Here is a 25,468-nt window from a genome sequence, read left to right as displayed (position 1 = left end):
AGTGTACAGATTTAATAAACCAAACCCATTCAAGCCAGTTCTGGTCTGGCAAGCTTGCCCACGTTTTAGACCTTCTCTCAGGGTAGTCTTGCTTTTTAAAGCTTTACTGAAACAGTCGCTCTCATCAATGGTGGTGATGATAAACATTATGTGGTGTACAGAATGACTCCATTATGTGTTAAATGGGCCTGCCTGTGGAAGTTGTGTGTGTATATGGGTAATGCAACTTTCACAAAAAGCAGCGGCTTATTGGAAAGCCGTTGCTGTTTTTGTAATTCATTACATGGTTGTGTCAAAGTACAGTGCAAATTGAAACTACCAGGAGGAAGATAATGGGTTACATTTTTGAGATCGGCAGACTTTGCTCTCTAAAGTACTGATTTTCTTTAAAGAGCCACAGAAGATTTTTCTCTGGTTTTTCTAACACCATTTTTTGTGCATAATATACTATTAGAAACAACATGTGAAAATTTCGTCTTTCATAGAGACATGGACATATGACGATAAGAAACGTATTTACCGCTGACCATTATCTCTTCATGTAAAGCCCATTTCATTATTTTGCATGCAAATCCATTCTCGTCACAAGACAAAAGACAGTGTTTGTGTCTTTCTTGCACAGGACATTGAATCAGCACTTAGTCTTTTTACATTAGTAAAGTCCATGCATGATGCAGCTGATAAAGTTTGCTTTCATAAAGTCAGTAAAATCAGAACACAAAAATGAACCAGTAAACACAGCTTCCAGGTCACCATTATTTTGTGCCATATCATATGCCTTGTGCATAATCCTCACGAGTGATGCCTCGTTGAGTGCGAGTTCAGAAGGATGTGGGGTTTTTGGTAACCTAGCTCAGAAAAAAAGCTAAGCTTTTTTAAACATGAATTCCACACATAAAATGGTTTTAGGAATTGACACTTGTCACTAAATACTGCATTCAGTGAAATCTGAATGAGTGTGCTCAGTGCTGTTATCATAGAAACAATATTTACGAGGGTTGATCACAAGGTTTTTTTCATGAGAAAATCAGCAGTGAGACAATAAAGTGTCCTGCAGGCTAAAATTACTGTCTAAAGCCTCACATGTCCTGTTAAAGAACAGATATACCAAGCGTCTTGGAATTAAATTTGCATATGTAAGCCATCATTCAATACATAATTGTTTAAGAAGTTGCTGTGTTGCGTATTTATTTCATGTTGAAGTTTTAAGTCCAAAAAAACACTTGCTGTCGACCACACGTTAACATAAAAAGTATAATCGCTGTACATATAAAAGAAAAAAGCTTTTATTTGTTGTGTATTGTCTCAAACCATATACTTTAGTGATACCAAACTGGGAAATTCGCGCCAACTAAAACAGTATGTTGTACGCCTAACCATTACAGAAGAAGTCGTTCCCATATTGTATGCTTCATTCGTGGATTTTCCACGTTTCAGATCCATCTACTATAATGTGGTAGAGTTTATGTCTCCTACAGTACATTCGATCCAGGGTTTACATGACCCTACCGCAGGGGTGCTCACTTTTTCAGCATTTTTTAGGTATTTATAAAATGACCTGGTCAAAGTGATCTACCTACCACAAAAATGCATGTTTATTGAAAATAAATTCAGAATTCTTACACAGTATTTACAATGTTTATGTTTGCACAACACAACAAAATTAACTGTGTACTGTAAATGTTTTGTCATAGCCTGAGTTTACTCTGATGACTTGCACTGAAGAGAATCAGCCAGGGATGCGTAGTCCAGACAGTAGCTGCTGACAGCCAACCTTAAACACACTTCCAAATGATCATCACTCATGATGTGACGGTAATTGGACTTAATGATCTTTATATGGTAAAAGGCTGTCTCACACAAATAAGTAGAGCTGAATAATGCAGTCAAGGAGGCAGCACATTTCCTCAGGTTGGGGTACTTTTCCTCTGTGAGCAAGTTCCAGAATGGTCCATGAGCTCTTGACTTCAGTATGATGTCTGCTTGCAATGTCAATATCTCGTTTTCCACTCCAACTGAGTTCAGGTGAAACAGTTCAGTAATTTTTGATGCGATTAAACCAACATCAACATCTTTCTGAAAAGGATTGCACATGAATGTAGCGACTGGCTCAAGCAAAGTAAAATAATGAAAGCGGTTGTCGAACTCTGACAAACAGTTGTCGATATGCTCTGTGTAGCGTGCACTGTCAAGTTGCACACAGGCCTTCCCTTGTTGCCCCAGCTCTGACTCAAGGTTCGGGAAGTTTTCCAAATTATGACGCTGCAGATTTGCGGAGAGACGTTGCATATTTTGTTTGAAAGGATTAACTGAGTTGATCATATCGATCACTGTATTGTCTTTTCCTTGCAGCTCTAGATTGAGGTCATTTAGCATGTTTGTTAGATCGGTTAAAAATGCCAAGTCTAACATCCACTGATCATCATTTAGCTGCTTGTATTCTGCATGTCCAGCTACATGTAAATATTCCTTAATCTCCTGACAGAGCTCTCGAAATCTTTGCAGGAATTTGCCTCGATTAAGCGATCTGGAGTCAGTGTGTAGTGACAACTCAGGGTGGTCGCAGTCGGTTTTCTCCATATGGTCACGGAATAGTCGTCTCTGAAGAGATCTGGCGCGAACAGAACAAGCGATCTTTATTGCCACATCCACGATCCCTCTCATGTTGAGCATTTTAGCGCATATGGTTTGTTGATGGATTGAGGGGTAATTCAGGAATTCCGGGAAAGCAACCTCCTGCCTGCACTTGTCAATAAATCCATTCAAGCGGCCAACCATTTCAGGCGCTCCATCCGTGGTGATGGCCACCAATTTGTGCACAGGGAGTTGAGTTTTCGCCATAAAGTTTTTGAACGACTGAAATATGTCCTCTTCTAGCGTCTGCTCTTTCATGGGCAGTAATGTTAACATCTCCTCCTTTGCAGTGATATCAGTGAACACCATGCGAATGAAAACGCACATATGGGCTGTGTAATTCACTTCTGTAGATGCATTCAACTGCAGTGAGAAACACTCACAATCTACGATGTCCTTCCAAAGTTGTTGGTTCAAATTCTCGGCCATGACCACACTACGACGCGTTACAGTATATCTTGATAGCTGGAGAGCTTTGATTGAAGATAATATTTCTTCTTTGTTTTTAAAGTCTCGGAACAATGAGTCTGCTAATTCTAGGAACGCATCTTTTACTATCCCTCCGTCTTGGAACGACTTGCTGTTCCTAACCATGATGTGACTTACCCGGAACGATGCTTCGGTGGCGGCTTTCGCTTTAGATGGTGGCTGACAGGAGAGTGACTGCTGTTCAAACGGTAACAGGTGTTTCAGTTCCTTTACCTTTCTCTTCCTCAGCTCGCTTTTCGGTGGGAACTTGGTGTTGTAGTTTTTATGAACTTTCCGAAAATGCCGCTCCACGTTTCCTTTCTTCGGCATTGAGATGGTAGACTGGCAGATGAGGCAAACGCACTTCGAAGATGCCATCGTGAAAAAGAAGTCCTCTTCCCATTCCGTATGAAAGTGATACGTTTTTTTCTTCCTACTTGGTCGAGATTCCCAACTCATTTTATGCCCTCTCTCAAGTTTAAAAGAAAAATACTAAAAGCTTCAGCTAATTTGCTAGCTAACTTGCGTTGCGGCGCTAAGAGCCGTTCTTTGCAAAGCGTCCGTAAAAGTAAGCCGTCATTTGATTGGATGTCCTTTACATCAATCAAGTGACGGAATGGATGATTGGCTGATGTCCATTTTTTTAATGTCATGTGATCTACTCACATCTAAGCCCCTCCCCCGATCAGAACGTATCTCTGACGTGATTACGTCACTCACTCGCGTAGGTTATTGGGCTGGAATTCGCGACGATGGCGACGGCGGCTCAGTGCTCTAAAGGGACGCAGTGAAGCTGGCCTCGGCTCGGAATATGACGAATGTTTATTTTATCCATAGACATTTGCTGCGCAGTAATTACACGGGCCTCGGATGAATCTTTGGGTTTCACCCTCTCATCGCTCATTTGACTGGTGAGTCCGCCGGTTGTGATCGTTCCTCTGTGTTTTGACAGAGGCCTCGTTTTGGGTTCCGCCCTCCATCTCATAACAACAAAAACAGTTAGAGCTGCGCTAGCTTAACCAGCTAACGACAGCTAGCCAGTTTAGTGGTCGGTCTGTGTCAGGGTTAACCACGACAAACATCGAATAGTATTAGATTGCAACAAAATGGTACACTACTTAACAATAGTTGATTGTTTTTTGTCAGCTTGCATCTTAAAATCCACTTTGGATAAAGTGAAAACTAGTCTGCTAGCTTTACTTTACTGTGAACCTTTTAGTATTGGTTATCTGTTGACGTTAGCTTGCTTTGAAAAAGATCCAGCTTGACGCAACCATGAGAGAAAGAAGAACAATAGAAATGTTACCGATAGTAAGCAATGGAAGTTAGTTAACTGATAATGGTAGTTATTTGTGAAACAAAATCGGTTGTTATTAAATGACGTTAGCAGCTTTGGCCTAGTAATATACTCCTAGTTGTTACCGCTATCGCTAGCAATAACTAAGTTATTATAAGTCTGAGTATTGTTTTATGTTTTTTTGTTGCGTTCATAACTCCAGTAAACCCTACTCGACGTGATAAAACATTAAAATTTTATTGCTCACTGCTTGTTAATTTTTTTTTTTTTTAAATGGAAACAGTGGGGGTAACTTTCCAAAAACGAAATTAGCCGACATGTATGCTTTTATGTACGTCAGTCTGTGCTGCTAAATCCAATATTACCAACATTATCAGACATCAATGTAATAAAGCTGTTGTGCATTTCATTTGAATTCATCTATAGAGTCTTTATTTTACCATCTGAGACCCGGCCTGGTAGCTCGATCGTGCTGCAGTCTGATGCACGCTGACCCGTCACGGGATAGGAGCACCGTTAAGGCTGTAAGGGGCTTACCTCCTGTGTGCCTGAACCCACAACCAGAGCCGTAGCCAGGGGTTATGATCCCTCTGCGGTAAACAGAGCCCTGTGTGTGGCTGATATGCTTTATCAGAGAGCACCAGCTGTAATGGCCGGGCTCCTCAGTCACTGATGTCAAGTTAATGACCTCCCCTGGCCAAGAAGGCCATGCTTGGGTCATTTGTTGTTGGATTAATTTGATTATTGTCACCTCTCCGTCTTTGAAAGCACCACGGGACGGTGCCACTGAAGGTGTGTAGTGGTCTCTCTCATTCACTGACCTTCTCAGATCAGATTTCAGTCTCTGCTCGAGCAGCTGACCTTTATCACTATTTGTGGGCCTGTACTTAGAGAAATCCTTAACAGCTTTCATGTTTTGAAAAGACTTGTTAGATGATCACCTTGAAGGAGTGCTTGGTAAAGAGAAGGAAACCTTTTGTTTGAGAGAAAATGTTTGCATCTCTATAGGTTTTTAATTGGTGGCTGCTCTCAAGCTGTACGTGTAATGAATACGGGCCAAGCGCAGGTGTAGCCAAGTCTGCGTTCTTGAACAGGATTTTGGGCAGATTACAAACCACTTGTGGTTGGCACAACCACTGCTATTAGTTTTTAACACTTGCGCATTTGCAACATCTTCCACTTGCTTGTATTAAGCCTCCAAATGTGTTGACCAAGTAAGTATTTTACACTCAACCTCTCATTGTAACATATAGATAATCACACCATGCCTTTAAACATTGACAGGTTGGATAGATTTGATTATTTCCTTTCGGGGTTTGGGTCTTTTTGGGTCTTTTTGCTCCAGCCGTTCCAAAGCCAAGCCGATGCAGACAGAGCTAAAGCAATGATTGATATAATGTATGACTTGCAAGTTTAGTTTGTGTCTAAAGGTGAACATTAGATGAGCAGTTCACAAACGTGAATTTAGTCTGTTTGCTGGTTTCAGTGAAGACCTGCAACTGTGAATCAAGTTGGGTTTTTTTTTATCTGAATGGAATCTGAGCTCTCAGCCGAGCCGCTGTGACCACCAGCAAACCTACATTTGCAAGGGAATCTAAAGAGCTTCTGTAACTTCAAATGTTTCTGTGGACAAGTGTGCTGTTTGCAAAATATGGTTAATTTTGCCGTGGGTAATATTTGTATGTTATTCAGAAGTATGTTTGTGTTTATTTCCACAGTTTTCCATGTCTTACCTGTGAGAGTTTCCACACAAGATCGTCACGACTGCTCATCATCTGCTACTGATTGTTTGTGGTAAGTGTGAATTGTATTGGACATAATTGCTTTTAAGGGACATATTTAGCCATTAGATGTGTTCTTAGCTCAGATTGACACTTGATACAGGCTTTGCTTTAGTCCAGCTAGTGGCTGTTGTGCCATTTTGTGTTGAATTGATTTTACATTGACTGGCTGCCTAGCCAGTGGCTTAAATTCTTTTGGATTATTGTATGCTACAATCAATTCATGGCCAACACACATTCCCTGAGAAAGTATTTACAGATATGTCCTGATACTCAAGTACAACTGTTTTTAACAAATTAATAATTTATTTAATAGATCAAAATAAATCAAATAAATTTAATAGATTAATAAAGTATATATATATATATATATATATATATATATAATATATATATATATATATATATATAAAGTGGACAGCAGTTTGACTTGTCGTCATCATTCAGCCTCTGTCTACAATGTCACAGTTTCCAGAAATGATGAAATTCAAAATTTGTTCTTCTTAAATAAAACTTGCTGACAAAACGGTAGTTTGGTAGTGCCCTTAACTGATCTTAAATCATTGCTGCTAATGAAAATGTGAGAAATTACATTATAATTCTGCAATCATGACCTCTGATCCTGTAACAGTCGTTCTATAACATTAGCTCTCATTTCAGGCCGGAATAGAAAAATAATGTCAGTTTGAATACCTTATTTTAATAATATCTTAAAGTCACCATTTATAAATTGCACAGTGAATGTCAGAATTATTTATGTCCTTTGTGTCCTCCTTACACAGGCCGGTCCAGGCCAGAGTTTGTTGTTGGTTGACCCATACTCCTTCACAGGGGCCATGGTAAAGTATTATCAGTTCATACTTGTTTTGGGCCATAGCTGCTGTATTTTGAGTGCAGCTTGCAAAATCGGACACTCCATTGATTTAACTCCCTTTAATCAGCATTGTGTATTAGGAAGCAGACATTTACATCAGCTGCAGCAGTGTCAAAGGTCTTTTGGAGGCTGCTGCAGCAGCAGGACACTTTTGGACTGCATACATTTGTGCTGTATAGTTGAGTCATGACATAACCGCTGGGTTGGTAGTCAGTGTGTGTCTGAGTTTTTGTATTCTTGGCATGCTGCTGTGCGGCTCTGCCCCCTGGCTCGCCATGGTATGCTGCTCATCAGACCAGGGCGACTGTGTGTATCACACTGATACGGATGTGCAGTCACTGTTTCTTATCTGCTCTCTCTTTCGACCCAACTTAATCTTTCTTTGCACGCTGTTTGTACTAAACTCTGTTCCAGACCAAACACTCTCAAAAACATCCTCGTTGATCTCTGTCAACACAAAGCCAGACATTTTTTTTCTCCCCATCAATTTGTCCTTGATGAAAAATTCCCAAAGTTTGTTTATACACCCATGCTTGACATTCTCCCACTGATAGGCATCAGTTGTGAAATATTTTCATCTCAGGTAAGACCTCTGTGACCATTTGTTGGTGAGAATTATGTGTAAATTTTCATAATAACAAAAAATTATATGCACACTTCATTCTTTTCAGGGTTTTGTTTTAATTCATTGCCATGTCTACTTCCAGCTGCACAGCGCTGCATGATATTGACATCTGCTTTACTGTGTGTTATTTTACAAGTGCCAATTATTTTAAATTAGCTTTGGTTGCACATTACAAAGTGGGTGGGAAGAAGACAACCCCACAAAATGGTGCTCTGTCTCAACATCGATGAGTCTTTTAAAAAGCCAGGGCTTATATTTAGTCTTGAGCAAGACCTTTAATTCCCCAAACAGTTTCCTGCAGCTCAGCAGTCACCACCGTGAATGTGAGTCACTGTACATGAGCGTGTGACAGGCGCAAGGGTGATTAATGTGGAAATGCTCCGTCGGCATTCGCTGCACAAAGAATAATATATCGAAAAAGAAGTTTGTTTTTAAAGTTGATATTAATTCCATGAAGCGTTGACGGGCCTTTTCTCTGCAGGAGGAGGAGGGACAGCAGAGCCTGGAGTGTATACAAGCCAATCAAATCTTCCCCAAGAAGTCCCCTGTCCTGGAGGAGGAGAACATGCAGGTGAGGCAAAGAATAAAACGACAAAAAAAACAGATTAACCTGACAGTCATGTGTTAATGTGTGTGTGTGTGTGTGTGTGGGGGGGGTGTCTCTGTAGTCGGTTATATAACCACCACTGCATCACACATGATCTGAGATCACTTTCAGTTTGACCAGGCTTTGACCAAAAGTCAAGTGATAACTTGAAGCCATATACACTAAAAAAAGATATTTTACTGCCTGTTGAAAAAAGAGTGAAGAAATGCTTCCTCATGACTGAGTAGCTTTAAGTTAGCATCCATTCAGTGGTTTGTTTCTTTGTCACGCCCTAATTTCACCATCAAGCATTTAGTTTTTCCTTGCTTCCATGTGAGAGGACAACACATAGCTGAAGTCTCAACATAGTGCAGACGACCATATGGAGTCAAATGATCGTGCCACAGCACCACAGACCTCTGTGCGTGTGTGTAATTATCATCGCTGGTGATCTGTGTGGCTCTGCGGTTGGTTCAAACATTTTATCTCTTGCTGTTGCTAGGTGCCCTTTCCTGAACTGCATGGGGAGTTCACAGAGTATGTGGGCAGAGCCGAGGATGGCATCATCGCAACGTCCAACTACCGCCTGCACATCAAGTTCAAAGAATCTGTCGTCAACGTGAGTATTTTTGAAGAGTGACAGCTGCTTTTTTAGGTGGGAGGCTATTGGAGGATGTTTCTTACACGACGATGTCTCTCATGTGAAATCCTATTGACGACTGGTCAGAGTTGAGAACGTTGTGATAACGCCGTGGTGACGGGGTCATTCGGCGCTTGTCTGCACTCACGGCGGTGTCGTGTGACTCGTCATCATTTCTGCCGCTACCCCCTCCCCGCCTGCTCCCTCCACATTTTTTCTGAACTTGCGGTTGCCTAGGGAGGCATTGCTTCCAAGAAAGGATGCGTGACAGTCTGCCCCTGTCTTTTTTTCCCTTTTTCACCATGTAAATAAAGGGAAACTAGTTATTTGGTACCCAAATCCTCCATTTCTAAAACAACCCCCTTCATTTATCATTGCAGATATATCCACAGCACGATGATTTTTTTCTTCTACCCCCCTGCTATCAGCATTTGACCAATGAAGCTTCTAAATGTCAGCGTTAGCATTACCAAGCTGCTCTGCTACTGATGTGTGAGTGCAGCAAAGTTGTGAAACCGGATCATGTGCTCCAGGAAAAGCTTTATTTTGTTTGGTTCCCTACTATTAGAAAGTATAATGCTGTTTTTTAAGGATACTAAGAACACATCCTGCACCTGTTATCACTCAAAAAAGCACAAATTCAAATACTATTTCAATTTTGTGTTGGTAGCCATCAGCAGTATTTACTGAAATAATCTATATCAGCAGTTAAGCCTTTCATGCACTACTTTCATTCAATGGTCATTCAGTGATTCTGGGGTGATGAGGAGCCTCCACTTCTCTGCTCTGATGCCAACGGACTTCTCACACATATTTTGCATGCGCCAAATCGCCCTAGCTCACCAACGAGGAGCGGGAGGTGTCGTCAGAGAGGCTGTTAACAAGCGGCCGAGGAATTTTGATGTCTTCCAGATTAAGGATGTAGATTAGAAGGCAGGAATTAAACGGCGGTGGCAGGATGCTCAAACATTCGAGATGTTCTTTGACAACAGCAATTCACAGATGCAAGTAGCAGTGTCACCGTTCATCACTTTCATTATTATTCTGTGTTCTGCTTTGGATAGAGCTGTTGTTGTGAGGTGTCAGTAAGTACCCAGCAGAGCTGCATGGCGTGAAGTGCTTTGACTTGAGCGTATTGTTTGTGCGTGGCCATCTGTGACTAGAGGAGTGGAATCCTGCTTGATTATCGTGTGTAACAGATGGATTAAAGAAGACGCTGGTCATTTAAATGGTGGTAATGAATGTCTGCCGGTCTAGCCTGGCCTGTGTGTGAACAAGAACTCCAGCCACAACTTTTATAAAACCCACGTTGCTGTTTTAAATGCAGCACTGAAGTGCGTAACGGAGCAGATAGGGGATGTCCCTGGAAAATTCAAAGTATTTTCTTAAACCATAGTCATATGTCAGCTCTTATTAAGGGTGATAATTGCCTTTAAAAGATAATGGCAGCTCTGAACCAATAATGAAATGACTCTCCACATCCAGTGTCGAGTGTTTTTCTGCTTCCGTACTCCCAAGTTAAAAAGATTTTATGTATTGGGAGAGATTGGAGATGTGATGTGAGAAAATAATGGAAAAGCACCTTAAAAAGTAATCTGCGTGGTTCTTCTGTTTTTAACTCCATGTGGCTGAGGAGCAGTTTGGTTTGTGCCATCAAAGATTTTAACCAAAGATGCGGCGTTGTTGCACATTGGGCCGCTTCTTTGCATGAAAGCTTTTCATGATGTCATCCAATGCTAATTTACTAAATTGTCTGTTTCAGTCCACCCCACTACTGATACTGCATGTCTTTGGTTGATACATTTCCCACATGCTCAGGTTGGTGTTTAATATCTGATGCTTCTGTTCTCACTCCACAGGTTCCTCTTCAGCTCATCGAGTGTGCAGAATGTCGAGATATGTTCCAGCTTCATGTCACCTGTAAAGACTGTAAAGTCATCAGGTATGACCGGGGCTCTGACAGATGTTTAACTTATCCTTCAGAACATTTGGGTGACCACAGTACAGTATTTTCTGCACTATAAGGCGCACTGGATTATAAAGCGCATCTTCAGTGAATGGCCTATTTCAAAACGTTTTTCATATATAAGGCGCACCTTCAATGAATGGCCTATTTTAAAACAGTTTTCACCAGAATAGTGTGCACCACATCATAAAGCGCATAGAATAGAAACTAGTGCAGTGGCTGTAGTTGCGTTATGCATCCACTAGATTTAGCTACGCTGAATGGATCGCATTCACGACTCGGCCGCCTTTTCTCAAATTTCAAGAGCCAAGTCACTGCTAGCCAAAAGTGCCTTGCATGCTACAATTGATTCGCAAATGTGGTTGACACCTGAAACAGCAGGTGACTGTGGGGCAGGGGCAACTTAGACTTGTGTATTCTGTCTGGGCTGCTGACCATAGAGAACTGAGAACTCACCTATGAATGACCAATTTTAAAACCTTTTTTCATATATAAGGTGCACTGGATTATAAGGCACACTGTCTGTTTGAGAAAATTAAAGGCTTTTAGGTGCGCCTTATAGTGTGCAAAATACTGTAATTAGGATTAGGACCTGGTTAAGGAGAAGTCACCACAGGTAATATGCTACCCCAAACATGATCCTGTAGTTGGATTGACCTGTGGATTTTTTTTTTGTCACCTGCTGTTATCATTCACAGACAAGAGTTCAGGATGAAGAGAAATCACATGTTTTGTTCTCTTAAACACATGGCCGTTTTTTGGGTTTTTTATCTGTGGTTTTTTTTGTTCTTGGTCAAGTGGTTCAAGTCTTTCATAACTACACAAGACAACACACTATTGGAATCCACTTTGCAACGTCAGCCAGTGGATGTTATTTTATACATTTTGGGGAACATATCTTAATCTTTTCTCTTTCTTTATCTCCAGATTTAGTGCTAACTTAATTTCACCACAACCTTTAAATGTCCTAAGAGTGAAAACGATTTGACGTGAAAATGACTCTTAAAAACATCTCTTTCTCGGTCATTCTGCAAATATGTACAGTTTTAACCTGTAGTATTGCTGTGAACACATTCACAAGCGTCGTATCCAGATAAACAATGGCTGTCAATCACATTATTGAGAGCTGAACCATTCTAGAACCAGTTTGAACCAGAAACTGAGATGAAAGATAATGATGTTTACTGTCCGAGGGGTTGTGTCTTCCACAAACACAGGGTGACTGTTCACACAAATATTTGCTTGATTATAAAGTATTTGTTGTGTAAATATCCATCAGGAAGGTTTTTTTTAGGCCCAGAGAAAATTAATTTTGACCTAATTAAAAAACGTGTTTACTGGTGAACAATGGGTTATCAAAAAATTCAGGAAAATAGATGATAAATGAAGCAGAGGGAGCGTGCTCTTGGATACATTAGTAAATCCTCGTGCAAGAAAAATAGTCCAGTCACGATGAGTCTGTTTGCTAGCAATAACTTCAACAGATAATTTTCAGCTTCCCAGTGCACGGATGGAAACGCTGTACAAAGTGAGCTCTTTCTAACGGTCCAGCTTCGTCTTAAAAAAACACGTGTGTAACAGTTTGATTTGTGTTCCATCTGCCAGGTGTCAGTTCTCCACCTTTGAGCAGTGTCAGGAGTGGCTGAAGCGCCTGAACTCGGTGGTGCGCCCTCCCTCTCGTCTGGAAGACCTCTTCTCCTTCGCCTTCCACGCCTGGTGTATGAACGTGTACGCTGGCGAGAAGGAGCAGCACGGCGAGCTGTGCAGACCCGGTATCCTGCCGCCTCTCGCATACCCTCACGTAACCTCGGCAAGTGTTTCCCTAATCTGAGCCAGAAACCTCTGCTCTTCTCTGTAGGCGAACATGTGACCTCCTGGTTCAAGAACGAGGTAGAGAGGATGGGCTTCGACACTCAGAACGCCTGGAGGATATCCGACATCAACAGCAAGTTCAGGTGATAATAGTTTTCATTCAAACTGTCAGCTTGTTGATCTTCAACACTCTCAGGTAGAACATAGTCACATCCTTTGCTTTTATTGGCATGCCATCGTGTGTGTTTTAGACAGTGGGTGGTTGTGTTATTACAGTCCACCAGGGCTACACCCTGGGCTGATAACAGCCTAGCCCAGGATTATGTGTCTGTGGACAGAGACCTTTGTTGAGCCTTTGGCTCTCTCTGTTTCTGTCTTTCTCTCTCTCTCCTGCCCCGTTATTAAGTCGATGCTCACTCTGCCCTGTGCTTTCCCAGGCTTTGCCCCAGCTATCCTCAGCAGCTCCTGGTGCCAGCCTGGATCACCGACAAGGAGCTGGAGAATGTGGCGGCCTTCCGCTCCTGGAAGAGGTTTCCCGCTGTGGTTTATAGGTTGGTGTGGGGTTTGGTTTTTTTTGGGTCAATTGGCCTTTTTGTTTGGGACGACCTTTAGGTACTCTTCATGCTTCTGTGGCGGTGCTTCTGAAAAAAAGAGCACCTTGAAAAGTGACACATCAAGCTATGAATTTTTGAGAACTCCATCTTGCCTATTTTTAAAGTCTGGCAACCTGACCAAGACCAACGACTTCACCAGCTCTTTACTCCTCCTGCGTCATGACAGTCAATTGTGGTTTTTCTTTTTAAAGGTCCCATGTTATACTCGCGCGCCATCGTCCACTCACACTTAAAAGTAGTTCAGAGGTTTTAAGCTTTCGTTGTCTTCGTTACCACGTATATCTAATTTTTCTCATGTTTTTCACTCTTCTTTTTCATGATACAACTGTTCATTTTTCCACGGTAATCATGGAGCTACTTTCGCAGTCAGCCAAACGTGACTTTGTGGCCCCATTGTTTAAATTCTAGATAAGCTGATCGAACTGAGACCGACAGGTAAACATTGCAGAGACTTTGTGGAGAAAAACACAATGTTTGCAAAAGTGAAAGAAATCAGTGGAGACAACAACAGACGATTACAGACAGGAGATAATTAAAGCTGTGTTTCCCGACAATCGTCACGCTTGAGAGATGGCTGGCTAACAAGACCGGGGAGCTAAGCTAACGCAGGCTGATGTGCATCGGTGAAACATGGATACATACGTATCCAGATAAATATGTTTCAATTTAGGGCTTCCCAGAGTTTGAGGGCTTCCAGTCGTCCACCTCCTCTCAGGAGGAGGAGGAATGGAAGTTCAAACACTGAAAAACGTACAAACTTTTATATACATTCTTATTCTTTTATATATTCTCTGTTTGTTACAATTTCTCTTTAGCTTTTCATTCTTAAATTCTCCTCCTCTGACATTCCCTGTGGTTTTTTTGTCTTGAGCAGTACAAACGTAATCAATAAAGTATATATCAATATAGCAGTTTACTCATACTCATAAGCAACTGTCAACAAGAAACAATGCAGTCAGACTGCAACATCCCGTGACACCATTGAATTCAAAATTTTACCCTTACCTACTTGCGTAGGTGAAAGATCAAAGCCAGTGCTCTGACCTACTTTTATAGATCAAAGCAGTAGCTTTGATCTTTGGTCTTACTCACTCTGGCCTTCTCCCTTGTCTTTCTATCTTATCCACTTCCTGAGTGTACAAAAGTTGAAATTTGACCTTGACCTAGTTTTCTCAAGGTCGACGTCATCATCTCATTTTCATCCCCTTTGCTGCCGAGTGACAAGCTTTTTGTTTCATCTTTCCATTTGCAACTGTTGCGAATCTATTTGGTGGACTAATGGATGAACATTGACAATTACGATTCATCACGGCTTTGAAGCGGGGTGTAATAAGATAAAACCTTACGTTGTGTGTGTGACCGAAGTGGAGCTAACTCTTTAGCCTCTTTAGCCAAATAGTGAAGAGTGAAACCAAGAGTGAAAAACCTCACATTACTTATGGTAAATAATTCTTAGGTCTGTTGATTGATTGTAAAATACTGCTGAACTCATTGGATGTACAGATGATAAATGCTGTCTCTAATGTCTCGTCACTGTAGGCACCAGACTACGGGGGCAGTGATCGCACGCTGTGGCCAGCCAGAAGTCAGTTGGTGGGGGTGGAGGAACGCCGACGATGAGCACCTGGTCCAGTCCATCGCCAAAGCCTGCGCCGTGGACAGCAGCTCCTACAAACACCTCACAAACGGCGGCTATGCCAACGGCTCCGACCTGCCAGATACTGACTTTGGTGACCGTTCACTTACTCTCCCTCTCTCCCTCTAACACACACACACACACACACACACACACACACACACACACACACACACACACACACACACACACACACACACACACACACACACACACCTCCCTGCCTGATTGCACATCTACCAAAACACTCACACAGACAGATATTTCCGTGCTGAGATCTTTCTGTCGGAATGAACAGCAGATGTTTCTTACACACCAACCTGTTGGAGCTTGTCTCAACCACGTAGACACACACGCACACGCACTCGATCTCTCTCTCTCCAAAATTTTAACTTTTTAATCGTGATAATGACCTCAATTTAGGGGCGGCAGTAGCTTTTTTAATCAAGAAATGGATAAAAGAAGAAAACCTACAAAGATATGCAGAAACTTATAGGCTGTTCATCTAAAATGATATTAAACGCTTTAAAATGGCAGCTAAAACCAGAAAGACATGGAAGAAAAAGAAAAACGGCTTCTAGAATGGATTGGAGGATAACCAAAACCGGTAAAGGCTCAGCCAATCATCAGCTCCAGGATGATCAGAGAAGATGTAAACATGACTGTGAGTCCTGTAACAATCAGAGGACGTCTATGTGAAGCCAATCTACCAGCAAGAAGCCCCCGCAAAGTCCCATTGTTAAAAAACAGACACATGCTGAAGCGGTTACAGTTTGCCAAAGAACACATTGACTGTCCTAAATAGAAATGACACAGTATTTTGTGGACTGATGAAAGTCAGACTCTTCTTTTTGGTTCTAAGGGTCACAGTCTGTCAGACATCCTGCAAACACAAGATTCAAGCCAGGGTTTTCTGTGTGGACGGTTAAACACAGTGGTGCAAAGTTGATTTTTCAAGAGTTTCCTAGTTTATACGATAAATTTTTAAGTTTCCAAAGACGGATGTCAACACTGGTATTTTTTTGAACATTGCGTTTCTTGAATTTGTGTGTATATACATGTATTTATAGACACACACATGTGCAAATATTTAGAGTGGAATACAGGGTAATTTCCCTACGGAGATCATTAAAGGATTGACTAATCGAACTAAATCCCACAGCTCCAGTTTCATACCGCCTCAATTACACTACAATGATTCTGGCGTAATGAATTCTAACGATACTAAACGTTTTGTACTAACATTTTTGTGTTTCTATCAGAATCCTCCATCACCAACAGCTCAGAGGTGGAGACTCTGGCAATCCAGCCCCACAAGTTGCTGATCCTTGATGCCAGGTCCTACGCTGCTGCCGTCGCCAACAGGGCGAAAGGTGGAGGCTGTGAATGCCCAGGTCGGCCCACCTGTGTTTGCTGTAGACTCTGTTTACAACAGATGTTGTGTTGCATGCTAAAATGAAAACAGTTTCTCTCTGTAATTTTTAAGCACACCTTTTCCTCTTAATCTAGAGTACTATCCCAACTGTGAGGTGGTGTTTATGGGCATGGCCAACATCCACTCCATCCGCAAGAGTTTCCAGTCTCTACGTTTCCTGTGCACTCAGATGCCTGATCCAGCCAAGTAGGTCTTTCTACCTGCTCCTTATGATAGCTCTGAAGCTCTGCTGTCCAGAAGTGTTTTGTCTAAAGTGTCAAACTGTTGGTAAGCAGCTGGCTGTCGGCCTTGGGGGTACATCTGTGGCCGATTTTTAGAAAACCTCACCCAAACACAGTCAGACTCCCAGACTCAACATTATAATGATTTGTAACTGAATCACGCCAGCTTGACAAAATGTAAATGGAAGCAGTTGGAAGACACAAACAAACTGTGGAACCTTGCAGGCATGATGGGTAAAGTCGTACAGGGGATTTCAGCCTCATTTTGGAAGAAACATTCAAGTAGAAAGATGAAAGGCCTTCATCATGAATTTGTTCTCGGACAAATAAAGTCATCAAGAAGCTGTCGACGGGGTTACAGACTGGTAAAGACTGTGAATGCTGTCTGTCTCCACAGCTGGCTGTCTGCGTTGGAGAGCACAAAGTGGCTGCAGCATCTGTCCCTGCTGCTGAAGGCCGCTCTGCTGGTGGTGAACGCCGTGGACCGAGACCACCGGCCCGTTCTGGTGCACTGCTCCGACGGGTGGGACCGCACTCCCCAGATCGTGGCGTTGTCCAAGCTGCTGCTGGATCCTTATTACCGCACTATAGAGGTTTGTTGAAGAGGCAGCTGGGACACAAAAAAGAGACCGTATCAAATCAAAAGAATGATTTAATGAAGAAACCCTTCCTTCTAACTCCTTCTCGCAGGGCTTCCAGGTGTTGGTGGAGAACGAGTGGCTGGACTTTGGCCATAAGTTTGCTGACCGCTGTGGACATGGAGAAAACTCCGAGGACCTGAACGAGCGCTGCCCCGTTTTCCTGCAGTGGCTGGACTGTGTTCACCAGCTGCAGAGGCAGTTCCCATGCTCCTTTGAGTTCAACGAGGCCTTCCTGGTACGTGCAAATGTGTCGGCTGGAATCAAACGAAATGGAAATGGTACATGTGGGGTTTAGATCCAGACTGCGGGACACTAAATAAGTTACATTCCTCTCATCTCTGCTTTATGATCACGCTTGAGATTTGCAAGCTGCGACATGTTTCTGTTTGTGTGCAGGTGAAACTGGTGCAGCACACCTACTCCTGTCTGTTTGGGACCTTCTTGTGCAACAGCGGTAAGGAGAGGGAGGACCGCCACATCCAGGAGAGGACCTGCTCCGTCTGGTCACTGCTGAGGCCGGCCAACCGGACGCTGAGAAACATGCTGTACTCGTCGCACTCTGAGACCGTACGTCTTTGTTTTACTCTATACGTATAACCTGATGCTGTAAAATAATATTCCAGAGATGTTTCTTGTGAAGCATGTCTCTACCTACAACAAAGGTGAGCTGATTGAAACGTGGAGAGACAAACTGAGGGTGTGTTTTACTGCTGGGAGAGTTCAAACATGTGGACGGTTCTTTAAAGGTTGTTATGCAAAGATTTTGTCAGATTTTCCTAAAACCTCATCACAGACCTTGTCGACCCATCGCGATGGAGGTTGCTGTCCTTTGTTGAAGCATCACTGCAGTGTTTCGTCTCCATCCTTCACGATGTTTCCAGAACACTTTCTGTCCCTCGTAAATTAAATGTAGCCTCTGTCGTTGCAGGTTCTCCACCCAGTGTGTCACGTACGCAACCTGATGCTCTGGACTGCCGTCTACCTGCCAAGCTCCTCACCCACGACCCCTTCCGACGAGTCCTGCGCCCCGTACCCTGTGCCCGGCGGGAACCCTGAGGACACCCCACTGGCCAGGTGAGTGTGGCACACCTGCACCCTAACCCCCCACCCTCACCCAGCTTTCCTTCTTGCGCTGCTTAGCGGCTCTTCTCTACCAGACTCTGAATGGCTCTGAATTCTTAAATCCGAGTGTTTTAGCTGCATTTCTCTTGTGATGAATCCGACACGACAGTTTTGTAACCTAAATATTAGGAAATGATTCCCTGAGTCATCGGTTGCTGAGCGAACGGAGAGCATTGGTTCTGTTTCTGAAACTCGGTTCCTCTTGTTTTCGTCTGCAGACGCACAAAGACTCGCTCCTTCGACAACTTGCCCAGCGCGTGCGAGCTGGGCAGCTCTCTGCCCCCGAACCGCCGCTCCAGCGACCCCAGCCTCAATGAAAAATGGCAGGACCACCGGCGCTCCCTGGAGCTGAACATGGCTGTGGAGCCAGACGGAGGCGGGAGCCAGGATGACGAGGCGCTCCCTAACGGCGTGGGGCCTTACTTGGACGGAGCGGACTCTGAGCTGGACGATAGCCCCCAACCACGGGTGTCGCACGCCGAACTGGGCCGGGGACCTGCTTCCATCCCAGCAGGAGAGGAAGCGGAGGAGGTGGAGCTCTCCGTGGCGGCGGGTGTGGCCGAGGGCCAGATGGAGAACATCCTTCAGGAAGCCACGAAGGAGGAAGGAGGTGCTGTTGTCATGCGTGTCGCTGACGCCGGTGACGCAGAGGTGGAGTTAGAGGGAGAAGGAGAAGCTGAGGATGCTGATTGGGTCAACAGGACTCAGAACCAGAGTGGAGCGCTGGCTAACGGTCACCTGGAGAATGGAACAGTGGAGGCAGAGGAGGATGGAGAAGCTCCTCCGGTCGCACAGAAGGAGGAGGAGGAGGAGGAGCTAGATCAACCGGCCGCTGAGGAGATTTTCAATCCGGAGGGTCTGGTGAGGCGGGCGGAACAGAACTCTCCCGAACCCGGACCCTGTGAGCCGGAGCAGCCCGCCGCCCACAGGACTCTAACCAACGGCTTTACAGACGGCTCGCCTGAAGAGCCAGGTGAACACGAGGTGACCTGTTCAGACTCAGAGCTGGGGGAGCAGCTGGATAAGAGGGTCTCCTTGATGGAGAGCTCCACTGAGACCCTCACAGAGGAGGCGTGCAGCAGGCTGGAGCCCCCGCTGCAGCCCGTCTGCCCGAGTCGCCAGCCCTGCAGCGACGGCAGGAACCCACCGCCTATCAGGAAAGGAGGAGAGCATAGCTGTGGTAGGACTTTAAACGGGGGCGGCAAGCACCCGCCCGTCAGTGCCTTTCAGTCCGTCGGCGACGGGGTGTGTAACGGCGACGGCTCCGAGGGGGAGCCCTGCGGCGGGCCCCACTGGGCCAAAGGGAACGGGGAGAGGGCCCCGCTGAGTCGGCAGCTGTCCGTGGCGAGCTGCAACTCCCTGACCTTCCACCCGCGGGGGGGCTGCTCCCAGCACCGCTGGTGCCACGGCCTAAACCGCGCCTCCATCAGCCCTGAGCAGCCGTCTCGCAGCCACCTGGACGACGACGGGCTGACGCTGCACATGGACACCATCCAGCAGAGGCTGAGGCAGATCGAGGCGGGGCACCAGATGGAGGTGGAGACTCTGAAGAAGCAGGTGCAGGAGCTGTGGAGCCGCCTGGAGAACCAGCAGCACGTCGGCCCCCACAAGATCAACGGAGACTTGGCGGACGAGTTGGTAAGAGGCCGGCCTTCAAACCGGGGTCGCCAACCTGAGGTGATCCTAGACCGGACGTTTGTCTGATCGTCTCTCTTGTCCGTCTGCAGACCTCGATGACGGACTCGGAGTACAACCTGGACCACAACTGTTTGTCGCGCTGCAGCACCGAGCTGTTCTCCGAGGCCAGCTGGGAGCAGGTGGACAAGCAGGACACCGAGGTGAAGCAGCCAGACGCCGGATCCTCAGGTATCTCGCGATCTACCCGGCTGATGGCGGTTGAGCTGACACGGGTCTCTGCGTCACAGGTGACTCGCTGGTTCCCGGACCACCTGGCCGCCCAGTGTTACGGCTGCGAGAACAGGTTCTGGCTCGCCACCCGAAAGCATCACTGCAGGTGAGAAACGTCGAGTTACGGATCCGAGAACATTCAGATCTTTCAGTCCCCGCCCTCCCCCCCATCATCAACCATCCTGTCGGTCTCGTCTCGGCTTTAAGCTCCAGAGGGTGCTGTCGTCTTCACCACCAGGTTTCTACTGTAGCCCAGGGTTGACAAACCTTTTTAGAGGTCCTTTGACTTTAAGGTAGCCACCATAATGAACACGGATGTGAAGGGAGCTCAGCTGGTAGGGGGTGTGCAGCTAGACGCTAATAAACGCTACACAGGGGAGCCGTGAGAGACGTTTCCTCTGTTGAAGCTCAGGCTGTGATTGGACAGTTTGTTTTCGGAGGCATCCATGTTGGCTCATGAAGCAGGCTGTTGTTTTTGAACACGACGCCTCCAGATGATCGGGGGGGGGGGGGACCCAGATTCTTGTGTTTAAATGATCCTTAGTGTGTGTGACATCATTTCAGAGTCGGAGCTGCGTTGTCTTCGTCTCCCACATCTTCATCAGGAAGTGTTTCTGTTTTGCTGCGTTGTGTTCACCGTTGTTAAGGCCGTGTTTGTCCGTTGTGTGCCCCTCTCCTCTGCAGTGACAGGGAGCCTGTCCAGGAGGTCTGGTGAGATCCGGCTCCCTTGTCCCTCCCCCGCCACCTCCACCAACCACCCTGCCCTCCATTTTTCTAACCTGCCTTTGCTGTTCCTCCGTCCTCCTAACCCCCCCTTGCTCCCCTGCTGCATCCGCCTCCTCATCATCGTCTCCTTATTAAAATTTCAGCGACATTTTCTCGCCCCTGAGACGCATCAGCCCACAGCACCGACGTGTCTGAGCAGGGTGCTCACCCCCCTCCCCCCCAAAAAAAATCCTGACATCACACACTCCCCCAGCAGCATGCTGTCCCAAAGTAGACCCCCTGCATTTCACCCCCCCCCCCCCAGCAGCACAGCATGGTGCTGGAAACCACTGGCTCCACTGGTGTGAAGGCTGGAGGCTCAGTGTGTTTACTGGTGTGTGTTCAGTGGGGGCTGGAGCCAGGTAGGGACCCCCCCCTGTGTGTGATGGTGTGAGCATGGCTTTTTTCATCTGACATGCAGCATGGGTCAGTGACACCTCCAGTATGACCCCCCCTCCCCCCCAACTCCACTCTGTTTTGCTGATGATCATGTGGTTTAGGGGGCTGAATAATCCCGTTAGCAGCACTGAGGGAGGGAGAAAAACTTCTGTTTCATCAGACGTGGGGAGCAGAACTCGAGTGTCAGCATCAAAACTTGATTTCGTCTTTGAGTAAATTCATCTTCTACCAACTCGACAACAACCAAAACAAAAGCTAATGTTCCTTCTTTGTACCCGTTGAGCTCTGGTGAAGATGTCGTGGTTTGAATCACGCGTCCTCTTGCGTGGGGGTGTCTTTTACTGAGCGCTCTGTGTCTCCCTGCAGGAACTGCGGTAACGTGTTCTGCGCCAGTTGCTGCGACCAGAAGATCCCAGTGCCAAGCCAGCAGCTGTTCGAGCCCAGCCGCGTCTGCAGGACTTGCTACAGCAATCTCCAGCTCAGCCCGGCCCCCCTGGACCTGGAGCTGGACAAACCTATTACAGCCAGCTCCAACTGAACCTCAGAGGACCGGGGCGTCGGTCAGGCTGTAGCCTCTGACAGGCACAAGAAGAATGTCCCACGTACTTCATGTGTGCGCGTGCTGCAGATCCGGACTTTAATGTGTATATACAGACTTTGAGTTGTGCGTTGGCTTGATGCTGAGGCTCTGAACCGAGTGTTGTGTGTGTGTGAGAGAAAGTTACACAATCACTACTCGGGTGGGTCGTGGCGACACACCGATCTCCAGAGCCAGAGGAGTGAGAATGGACGTCCTGGGGCGTCGACCCAGGCAGCAGACCAGGTCGTCTCACTGTGTTGCTGAAAATCTCGGAGGGTTTCAGTGCATTGAATGATTTCCCCATCACACCCACGCCCCTCATCCTGCCCCCCCATTGCACCCCCAGCTTAATTGCTCCACCTGGGGTGAGGACGACGCAGAAGAAACTCCCGGCAGTCAGCTCCCCAACTGTCCGGACAGCCGATGCTGTAGATGTTCAGAGAAAAAACTTAAATGGTCAGTTCACCCAAAAAGCATATTTCTGCACTCCCCTCATCTAAAACATGTAAATCTTGTTCTGTTTGGCCCGGTCTCATGAGATGCGTCTGCTAACGCCAGCATTCAATGCAGGTGAACTATTTTTGCTCGCAGTAAATCCACAGATCATCAGTGAATCCGAAAGATTGATTGACTCAGCTTATGACAAGAACATGTTTGAGGTGTTTTTACTTGAAAAAATTGAGGATTTAAACACTTGAAGATTTTTTCAACTTGATTATTAATTGACTGTTAATTTAGGATTGCACTTTGCAGTTTGTGAACTTTCAAATCACATTAGAACAAGACTTTTTAAATATTAAGTAGCTAATAAATACTCTTATGCCAAGGTCGTATTAGTTCAGACTGACACTAGAGCCTACATTTCCCAAGATGCAACGTCTTGCCCCCATTATTTAAAGACTTTTTTTTAAAATACTTTGATGACGTCACTACAGCATCGTTCGCAGGTTGATCACGAGTCTTCTGAAGAACCCAGTCTGCTATTTGGGTGAATTGTTCCTTTAAGGGTCCCTCGTCTGTTTGAGGTGTGACTTCAGTCCAGGATCTGAAGGAGGAGGAGATTCGACTTCAAATAATGCTGTTGAGCAGCTTCCCAGTGGATCTCCTCTCCTGTCCTGTCCTCTCTTCCATTCCAACACAACTGCTCCCTGATCTTAGAAGAGGCTTTAGATGGTGCGACCTCGTGACCTTGTAGCCCGTAATTTGTTGCAAGGCATGTGACCTGACTGGTTGTCAGTTTTGTGACCTTTCGTCCACGCCTTCATGCCCTTCACCCACAACAATTCACTTTTTAGTACTTTTACCCAGCGGGCACTGGGAGCTGGAAGTCACTCACTCTTCAGCACTTCAGTGGAATTTAAAAGTGAAGTCATGAAAATTGATTAAAATGTGTGTAGAATTCTAAAGATGACACATTTTCATTGTTTTTTTGGGGTTGTTTTTTTTTTGGGAGGTGTGACTTGACCTCTTTTGTGATCTCCACTCTGATTGGCTGAGACATGAGGCGAGCACCAGCGGGAAGGGCTCGTGGTGTCTTCCAAAGTCTGTAACCCGACACATGACAGCAGCATCAGTGAACCTCCGGTCTGCTAACACCGTTCAATGACCTTCACACACACATACATACACACACACACACACACACACACTTTTTGTAACATAGATGAATAAAATAATATATTCAGATACATATAGAGGATTTTAAGAAAAATGTATAGAATCTTTGAATAGTGGCTCGATTAGTTAGTCACCAAACAGTTTTTGGTTTGTTATTAATGACAGAAATTTGTGTCTATTTTGCAACCTGTTGACAGCAGGAGGTTTTTGTTCCCTAGAGAAGCAGGGTGTCCTGTTTTGATGCTGCAGTGGTTTTCTCTGTTTAAATGCGATCCTTTATATGATTTTATTTATTGAGGTTTTTGTTGGATTGCCATTTTACATCTTGACAATTCAGTTGCCACGAGATAATCAGTGTTCATGAGCTGGGAGAGGAAAAAAAGGGTTTTTGACCTTGACCTGTGGCTATGGCGACTCTCAACATTACTGTGTCTGAATAATGTCCATACTCTGGGTGGGGGGGATGAGGGGTCAGAGGTGCAGCATCTTAAAACAACAATTTAAAACAAGCATCCCCAGTAAGAAGCTTCAACCAAACCTCCCCCCCCCCAAAACACACAAATATTACTCCACTGAAACACTACCTCTGCTTTATACACACTCGTTCATCCACACATTCACTCAGAGCTTCTAGTCACTGAATGACTCAGATTCCCACCATATTTGTTGATGTTCTGGTTGAAGTTAAAGGTACAGCTCCCAGCTGGTGATGTGTTCAAGGTGGTCGGGGCAACGGGCTACTTGTTATTCTCGCTGTTCTCCTGTGGAAGCGTTAACCACGTTTGACAGCTTGACCTTCTCCAAGATACGAGTCTTTGTCATACGCTCGTGTTTTGGGTTCATTAGAGGTACTTTAGCATAACTTCTGCAGCAAATTTGGGTTAATCCAGCGCTGTATTTAAACTGGAACCAGAAGTCACATCCGTTTTGGCCAGGAATCCTTTGTTACTTCAATTAAAACAATTTATTCCTCACACTCCTCTAAGAAGATTTGCATTTATGCCCTAAAATGTTAAACACATATTTAGGAGTCACAGGAGATTCAATGTTTAAGAACTCTTTGCTCATGGGCACCTAGGCAGCCGGCACCATCAGGCATGAGGGGCACCAAACTCATCTCGTTCAACAATCCATGAATGTGAATTGTCTAAAAATAAAAAGGCAATTTTTTTGCACGAACATCAAGTAGACACTGCCACGAGCGCTAGGAAAGAACACTTGAACGTGTGCTGTGCTTCAGTATTGTAACGACCTTTATGGCGGGGGGTCCTGCGTGTGCGTGTGGAGGGGAGGGGAGGGAGGGTGGGGGGGTTGATGCATCACCTGAATGATCCCTTGCTGTGCTTTTTAGTTTTTCCCCCCTCACACGTGTATTTCTTTACATCCGTGCTGATGTCAGAGGCGTCGCTGCTTACGGCCCAGTAATGGCTGGACTTGGAGTGTGTGTGTGTGCGCCGCAAAAAAAACAACTACAAAAAAAAGCACTTTGCATTGGTGTGAATGTTGGGGATGCGTCTCTAGTGGTGGAGACTGGTGCCAAGCAGTTTTTATTACGGGTGTCTCACAAAGGGATCACTCTTAAGTAGTATCTGATTTTATTCCTCGTTTTTTTTTTTTCCTTCTGTTTGATAAGCACTTTGAAGCTTCTCATGTCTGTCAGAGGAGTGTGTAGCTGTACATAGCAATTTCCTGTAACAACAAGTGCTCCTTGTTCAGTCTGAATATTTTGTTTTATTGGATTTACTTTTAGAGAGCATTACATTGTTGTAGAAGTACATGAAAAATAAACTAGATCAACCTACTGGTACCGACCCTTCATTGATTTTAAAGCTGAAGGCAACGCAAAG

General features: G+C 45.0%; 1 protein-coding gene across 5 annotated transcripts; it reads left to right on the top strand.

Moving 5' to 3' along the window:
- Nucleotides 1-1,317: 1,317 nt before the first annotated feature.
- On the top strand, nt 1,318-25,422 carry mtmr3 (myotubularin related protein 3). Of its 5 annotated transcripts, XM_068310152.1 has the most exons (21): nt 1,320-4,013; nt 6,118-6,193; nt 6,963-7,019; nt 8,161-8,250; nt 8,768-8,884; nt 10,765-10,847; nt 12,477-12,643; nt 12,730-12,826; nt 13,121-13,234; nt 14,837-15,027; nt 16,196-16,327; nt 16,443-16,554; nt 16,987-17,182; nt 17,280-17,465; nt 17,627-17,797; nt 18,159-18,304; nt 18,571-19,990; nt 20,080-20,190; nt 20,278-20,366; nt 20,945-20,971; nt 21,791-25,422. In XM_068310152.1, the coding sequence occupies exons 3-21, from the start codon at nt 7,017-7,019 to the stop codon at nt 21,960-21,962; spliced, it is 3,624 nt and encodes a 1,207-aa protein (XP_068166253.1). In that variant the 5' UTR covers nt 1,320-4,013; nt 6,118-6,193; nt 6,963-7,016; the 3' UTR covers nt 21,963-25,422. The 5 variants fall into 5 exon arrangements, with proteins under 5 accessions (XP_068166250.1, XP_068166253.1, XP_068166252.1 ...); XM_068310149.1 differs by having other exon boundaries at nt 1,318-4,013; nt 20,080-20,366; XM_068310153.1 differs by lacking the exon at nt 20,945-20,971 and having other exon boundaries at nt 1,323-4,013.
- Nucleotides 25,423-25,468: the final 46 nt, after the last annotated feature.

This window comes from Antennarius striatus, chromosome 3 (assembly GCF_040054535.1).
Source record: "Antennarius striatus isolate MH-2024 chromosome 3, ASM4005453v1, whole genome shotgun sequence".
In the NCBI taxonomy this organism is placed as follows: domain Eukaryota; kingdom Metazoa; phylum Chordata; class Actinopteri; order Lophiiformes; family Antennariidae; genus Antennarius; species Antennarius striatus.
Note: the sequence above shows the minus strand (reverse complement) of the source record. Positions and strands in the feature narration are given on the sequence as shown.

What these genes read in the sequence shown, in the direction of transcription:
- mtmr3 (XM_068310149.1), top strand. An exon ending in AAAGACTGTAAAGTCATCAG is followed by an intron (nt 10,848 to 12,476) that starts GTATGACCGGGG and finishes TCCATCTGCCAG; the next exon opens with GTGTCAGTTCTCCACCTTTG. An exon ending in GAGGACACCCCACTGGCCAG is followed by an intron (nt 18,305 to 18,570) that starts GTGAGTGTGGCA and finishes TTTCGTCTGCAG; the next exon opens with ACGCACAAAGACTCGCTCCT.